The following is a 7,797-nucleotide window of genomic DNA, read 5'->3' on the forward strand; positions in this document are numbered from 1 at the left end:
CCATGATGCATTTCTCCTGTGTGTTGATTCATTTCTGCTCTCAAAAGCTCAAATCTAGCGAGCTGCCCGTATAGACAGTGTTTTAAGGCAATCCATGTATGATGAAGTGGAGAATATGATTCATTCAATACAGGAACGAATCAATGAAAATATGACTGTTTTGTCTCAAACTACATGTTGATAATTAATGAAATAATTAAAAAAACATTAATTTAATTTAATTTATACCTTGAATGCAATGTAAGTCGCTTGATAAAAGCATATTTTAGATGCATAAATGTAAAAATACAATTTAATTAGGGCTGGGGAACGATTAATTGCATCCAAAATAACAGTTTGTGTTTATATAATAATATATGTGTGTGTACTGTGTATTTTGTATATATAAACACACACACACACATATGCATGTATATATTTAAGAAAAATGTGTTATTTATATATAAAATATTGATATTTATATATAATATAAATGATATATAAACAGTATATACATGCAAATATTTCTTAAATGTATACATATTCTATAATATATACGTTTTATACTGTGTATAATTATTTTGTATATATAAACACACACATATGCATGCATATATATTTAAGAAAAATATTATTTATGTATAAAATATTTATATTTATATATAATATAAATGATATATAAACAGTATACATGCAAATATTTCTTAAATATACATATATTCTATAATGTATACTTTTTATACTGCGTATAATTATTTTGTATATATAAACACACACACATATGCATGTATATATATTTAAGAAAAATGTTATTTATATATAATATAAATTATATTGTATATACATGCAAATAGTTCTTAAATATATACATGCATAAGTGTGTGTATTTATATATACAAAATATTTATACACAGTACACACACATATATTATGTAAACACAAACTTTTATTTTGGATGCGGTTAATTACGATTAATTGTTGCCCAGCACTAATTAGATTGTATTTTACATATGTTGTGTATTTTACGCTCATCGGAGGATCAAACGCGCTTGAAATCGTTTGAGAGTCTCTCATGCCCTAAGAAGGCAGCCGTCTATGTTTTAGGAAGCTCACTAGGTTTTGAACGGAGCGTCAAGACCACACGAAACCGACCAAACCTAGGCCTTGATAACATCAGCAGAAATAAGAAGTTGTTTCAGAAAGTTAGTCAGCGTTGATAGATCGAGTGAAAGTTGAGTCTGGATGAAGCTTCATCATTTGGACAGTCTGCAAACTCTCGGTACGACACTCGGATGGCTCTTGATAAGATCTCCGCCTCGTAGGTAGTAAAACAGTGATATCACAGAGGTGGAGAACAGAAGGCACACTGTGATTGGTCGAGTCGAGGTGTTGTGGGCGGAGTATGGCTGGTCTCAGTCGTGACGGAGCGTCTGATTGGCCGGGTGAGGCTGCGTCACGTCTGAACGAGGCATCTGATTGGCTGAGGAGAGTCTAGGCTTCGCTGGCTGTGCTGTTTCGACTCAAATCCCTAATTCCCTGCAGGATCCGCTTCATATGGCCCACTTTAGTCACGCCCAGGTCCTGACACACAAACAGTAGATGTTTTAAGTCTTTAATTCGTGACTGAAATAGAGCACATTTGAGTTGTACACAAAATATTGTTTTGTTTTATATTGATTATAACAGCGGATGCCATGACACTTTGACTCCAATCCTATTCCAATTTTTTTTTGTGCATATTTTAGAACTTGAAAACAACTTCCATTCATTGACAGAATAGATTACCAATATATTTAAAATAAAATAAAAGAACGTTAAAAAAAAGCTATACATTTTTATTTATAAGTGCCCCATTAACAATGTGAAAAAATTATATTATAAATTTATATTTTTTTATATTAAAAAAAATATATTTATATATTAAAATATATATTTGTACACGTTTCATTTTTTTATTAGTCTATTACATGATATCATTACTCAATATAGTACTGAACCATTAGATCCAGTGTTATTTAAGTATCACTGATTTTTTATAATCAATATTTTGAATTCATTTTTTTTAATGATTTCTCTTCATTTCAATTTTAGTAATTTTGCTGCGTTTGTAATTTGTTTAGTACACAAAATATTGTTGATTATAACAGTGGATGCCATGACCCTTTGTACGATGGACTCCAGTTCTAAAATTTAATAAAGGCAGCTATATATTTTTATTTATAAGTACCCCATTAACAATGTGAAAAAATAATATTATAAATATGTGTAAATATGTATAACTGAACCATTAGATGCAGTGTTATTTTAGTAACACTGATATACTATTTATAGTTTTTGTTAATATTTTGAATAAATTTTTCAACATAGTAATTTTATTGCATTTGTAATTTGTTTCGTTCGCTTAAAATATGTCTATATTGTTTTTTTTTTAATTAAGTTTCAGTTTGTTTAGTTTTAGTTATGTTGGTGCTTCAACTTAAACTAAGTGAAAATGACTTGGCAACAAGCTGAAATAAAATACACTTAAGTTATATTTTACTTTATTTCGGTTAATGTTTATTTGCTTTTAAGTAATGAATTTTTAGTTTCAGTTGACGATAATAACCCTGGTGAGATCTGATATTTATTTATTTAAAACTAATTCTATTTATTTAATCAATTTATTTTAATAATTTAATTCAATGAATTATTTTTAATCAAATTATTTTTTATTTAATCTATTTATCACTTTAATAAATTATTTATATATTTATTTGAACCAACTATATTTTTTTATTAGTTATTTGCATGAAACTTAAGTTAGTTAGTTCTCTTAGTTCGTTTCATCTTCTCTTAGTTCGTTTCGGCCGGTCTTCATGACTGATGTGTTGGTTCTGTGTTTACAGCACAAGTAAAGCGCGTCAAACCTTCAGGTCTCTCCTCTCCAGCTGGAGCAGTTCTGGTCCTCTGATGTCGTGTCTGATGAAGATCTCCTTATACTCGGACAGACAGAGCGTCTCCAGCCAGACGCCCACCTCCTCCACACCCCAGGTGTTCACTGCTCAGAGAACACACACACCTTTTACACTCACACACACACACACTCACTGGATGAGCTGAGAGAGGTGGACACTAGGGCTGGGCAAAAAAAAAATTGATTTTTAAAATGTGGTCGATTCAAAATCGATTCTCAAAGGCCACAAATCGATTATTATTATTTTTTCATATTTATTTATTTTATTTATATCTATCACCCAAAAGCCAGAATTAGTTTTCCTCCACTGTTCATAGGATTGCAGCCTCCATGTTACAGCTAATGCTGTGAGATTTGATGATTTGTTTTATCTTATAGACATAAAATAACCTGATCCTGTTTGATCATATCCTGTGATATTCTTTTATCTTGCATCAAAATCCTGTCTATTCATTGTATGCATTTGAAATATAGAGTTGGCTTCTGTTTTAATGTACCCAAGTGTACCTAAAATAAAAAGAGTTTAATATACAGGGTTGTGGCTCTTTATTTCTTTTTTTGTTAATTAACCACTTGTAAACTTATGTTCACTGTTCTTTTTTATAAATAAAGGATTTGTATTAAATCTATATTCATTGAGTTGAATGGAGAATCGAAAATAGAATTTAGAATCGAAATCGAAAACCGAATCGAATTAAGAGCTTGTGAATCGAAATCGAAAACCGAATCGAATTAAGAGCTTGTGAATCGAAATCGGAAATAGAATTTAGAATCGAAATTGAAAATAGAATTAAATTAAGAGCTTGTGAATCGAAATCGAAAATAGAATTTAGAATTGAAATCGAAAACCGAATCTAATTAAGAGCTTGTGAATCGAAATCGAAAATAGAATTTCAATCGAAATTCAATCGAATCATATATTGAGAATTTCAATCATATATTTAGAATTTCAATCAAAAATAGAATTTAGAATCGAAATCGAAAACCGAATCGAATTAAGAGCTTGTGAATCAAAATCGAAAATAGAATTTAGAATCGAAATCCGAATCGAATTAAGAGCTTGTGAATCAAAATCGAAATATAGAATTTAGAATTGAAATCGGAAACCGAATCGAATTAAGAGCTTGTGAATCAAAATCGAAAATAGAATTTAGAATCGAAATTGGAAACCGAATCGAATTAAGAGCTTGTGAATCAAATTCGAAAATAGAATTTAGAATCGAAATCCGAATCGAATTAAGAGCTTGTGAATCAAAATCGAAAATAGAATTTAGAATCGAAATCGGAAACCGAATCAAATTAAGAGCTTGTGAATCAAAATCAAATGGAATTGGAACATCTGAATGGACACCCAGCCCTAGCGGACACTCAGGCCATACCTGGCATGTTGAGGGCGGCGCACGTCTCTTTATTTTTGTTGTTTTTGTCCTTCTTGAATTTGGGCACAAGGCGAAACTTTGCACTGCGACTCCGCTTGGAGAAATCAGACAGCTGACCCTGCACACAAACACACATTAATACACTGGGCCCTAAATATCATTTTTTCCCCAGTATCATGCAGCCCTAGACTACAGACACTAAAAACATCTCTGTGTGTGTGTGTTCAGCGCACCTCGTCGTCGGCCGGGTCGATGAGCTGACTGAGCCAGCTGATGTCTGTCAGTCTGCGTAACTCCTGAGTGACAGAAGCCAGCGCTCCACTGAGCTGATCTTTCTGAGGAGGATCCAACTGCTAGAGACACACACACACACACACACACACACACCAGAGGAAGAGCCGCAGTCAGCGCATCAAATAATCACTTGAGTTCAGTGCCTATCATAGACTCACACATGTGACCAATGAGAGAGTCTTTACATTACATTAATCATACACTCTGCCCTGTGAGGCCTCCTTCCCTTCACCTCATAAATGAAGATGACTTGACACATTCCTCCTTTAACCATCATTCAAATACTGTGACATTTCTGAAACATTTCTAATTTACGTTTTACATTTCTTTAAGTGTATGTTTTCCATAATCTTCTTTCATGTGTCGATTCACTCACCAGGCACATCTTCCCCGCGAGCAGCAGCTCGGTCTCGCTGTGCAGAGCTTTGACGTTACTGACCATCTCCATCACCACACTACAGGTCAAACCCTGCAAACACACACACATGTCACTTCATAAGCAGGATGCTATAAGTATACACTCGTCTGAATCTGGACCAAACGAGAGTTGTAATCAGCAGGCTGTGATTGACAGGTGTCAGACGCCACTCACTCCGCTGCTTTTGTTGGCGTACACGCGGTCCATGGCTTTAGAGCTGGCGTTCACCGCATGAGCCAATTCCTGCTCGATAGTGTGATGAGACTCTGCCACTTCCCTGATACTAAACACACACACACGTTTCAGTTTATGCATATACAGTATATATATATATATATTAATCTGAAAAAATATATCGCATGTATTAACACGTTAATTTTGACAGCCCAAATATATATATATACAGTGAGGAAAACAAGTATTTGAACACCCTGCTATTTTGCAAGTTCTCCCACTTGGAAATCAAGAATGGGTCTGAAATTGTCATCGTAGGTGCATGTCCACTGTGAGAGACATAATCTAAAAAAAAAAATCCAGAAATCACAATATATGATTTTTTAACTATTTATTTATATGATACAGCTGCAAATAAGTATTTGAACACCTGTCTATCAGCTAGAATTCTGACCCTCAAAGACCTGTTAGTCTGCCTTTAAAATGTCCACCTCCACTCCATTTATTATCCTAAATTAGATGCACCTGTTTGAGGTCGTTAGCTGCATAAAGACACCTGTCCACCCCATACAATCAGTAAGAATCCAACTACTAACATGGCCAAGACCAAAGAGCTGTCCAAAGACACTAGAGACAAAACTGTACACCTCCACAAGGCTTGAAAGGGCTACGGGGAAATTGCCAAGCAGCTTGGTGAAAAAAGGTCCACTGTTGGAGAAATCATTAGAAAATGGAAGAAGCTAAACATGACTGTCAATCTCCCTCGGACTGGGGCTCCATGCAAGATCTCACCTCGTGGGGTCTCAATGATCCTAAGAAAGGTGAGAAATCAGCCCAGAACTACACGGGCGGAGCTGGTCAATGACCTGAAAAGAGCTGGGACCACCGTTTCCAAGGTTACTGTTGGTAATACACTAAGACGTCATGGTTTGAAATCATGCATGGCACGGAAGGTTCCCCTGCTTAAACCAGCACATGTCAAGGCCCGTCTTAAGTTTGCCAATGACCATTTGGATGATCCAGAGGAGTCATGGGAGAAAGTCATGTGGTCAGATGAGACCAAAATAGAACTTTTTGGTCATAATTCCACTAAACGTGTTTGGAGGAAGAAGAATGATGAGTACCATCCCAAGAACACCATCCCTACTGTGAAGCATGGGGGTGGTAGCATCATGCTTTGGGGGTGTTTTTCTGCACATGGGACAGGGCGACTGCACTGTATTAAGGAGAGGATGACCGGGGCCATGTATTGCGAGATTTTGGGGAACAACCTCCTTCCCTCAGTTAGAGCATCGAAGATGGGTCGAGGCTGGGTCTTCCAACATGACAATGACCCGAAGCACACAGCCAGGATAACCAAGGAGGGGCTCTGTAAGAAGCATATCAAGGTTCTGGCGTGGCCTAGCCAGTCTCCAGACCTAAACCCAATAGAGAATCTTTGGAGGGAGCTCAAACTCCGTGTTTCTCAGCGACAGCCCAGAAACCTGATTGATCTAGAGAAGATCTGTGTGGAGGAGTGGGCCAGAATCCCTCCTGCAGTGTGTGCAAACCTGGTGAAAAACTACAGGAAACGTTTGACCTCTGTAATTGCAAACAAAGGCTACTGTACCAAATATTAACATTGATTTTCTCAGGTGTTCAAATACTTATTTGCAGCTGTATCATACAAATAAATAGTTAAAAAATCATACATTGTGATTTCTGGATTTTTTTTTTAGATTATGTCTCTCACAGTGGACATGCACCTACGATGACAATTTCAGACCCCTCCATGATTTCGAAGCTATTTTGCATGGGAGAACTTGCAAAATAGTAGGGTGTTCAAATACTTATTTTCCTCACTGTATATATATATATATATATATATATATATATATTTTTTTTTTTTTTTTTTTAATTTTTTAAGTGCTGTCAATCGAATAAAAAATGTACCAATTAATCGCATATTTTTCTGTAAATAATCGGGATTAATCGCGCCTAAAATTAAAGTTTTTAATGTATTTTTATATTGTAATAATTTCACAGTTAATAATAATATAAAGTTATCAAACAATTGAAACAACACACACAAACACTAAAAAATATAAAGTTATCAAACAAAAAAGTTATCAAATCTATATATATATATATATATGCTAAATGTTTTCAGATTAATGCTTTAAAAATATTTAATAAAATTAAAGCAGCCTCCATTTTTTTCATCATCCTTTGGCTGCGATATATTATATGATCGTGCGATCATTCATTAAACTGCTATTAAACCACTCCATCTTAAAGTGTCATTAATGTAAATCAAAGAACAAAAGACAGAGAATATCACTCACTGCATAAAAAACTGTAATTTAAAAATGGATGAATCCTTATTAAAGCTACAAAAGTTATTCAGTGAAGATTGTGAAGTGTTTGATAACTTTATATTATTATTAACTGTGAAATTATTACAATATAAAAATACATTAAAAACTTTAATTTTAGGTGCGATTAATCGCGATTATTTACAGAAAAATATGATTAATTGGTCTCTTTTTTTGCGATTGACAGCGCTAATATATATATATATATATATATATATATATACAGTTTATTTGTAACAAAGTACA

General features: G+C 34.2%; 1 protein-coding gene across 2 annotated transcripts in view; it reads right to left on the reverse strand.

Moving 5' to 3' along the window:
- Window positions 1-1,323: 1,323 nt before the first annotated feature.
- dgkd (diacylglycerol kinase delta) overlaps window positions 1,324-7,797 on the reverse strand; it is a 46,256-nt gene continuing 39,782 nt past the window's right edge. For both annotated transcript variants that reach the window (XM_081371555.1, XM_081371556.1), the window contains 6 exons: window positions 5,198-5,306; window positions 4,982-5,074; window positions 4,545-4,664; window positions 4,312-4,429; window positions 2,886-3,016; window positions 1,324-1,560 (listed from right to left, as the gene is read on the reverse strand). In XM_081371555.1, the coding sequence (XP_081227681.1) occupies window positions 1,471-1,560; window positions 2,886-3,016; window positions 4,312-4,429; window positions 4,545-4,664; window positions 4,982-5,074; window positions 5,198-5,306 (661 nt within the window). In that variant the 3' untranslated portion in view covers window positions 1,324-1,470. The remainder of the gene's footprint in view (window positions 1,561-2,885; window positions 3,017-4,311; window positions 4,430-4,544; window positions 4,665-4,981; window positions 5,075-5,197; window positions 5,307-7,797) is intronic.

The sequence above is a fragment of the Scardinius erythrophthalmus genome (assembly GCF_964197995.2).
Source record: "Scardinius erythrophthalmus genome assembly, chromosome: 7".
NCBI classification, from domain to species: Eukaryota; Metazoa; Chordata; class Actinopteri; order Cypriniformes; family Leuciscidae; genus Scardinius; species Scardinius erythrophthalmus.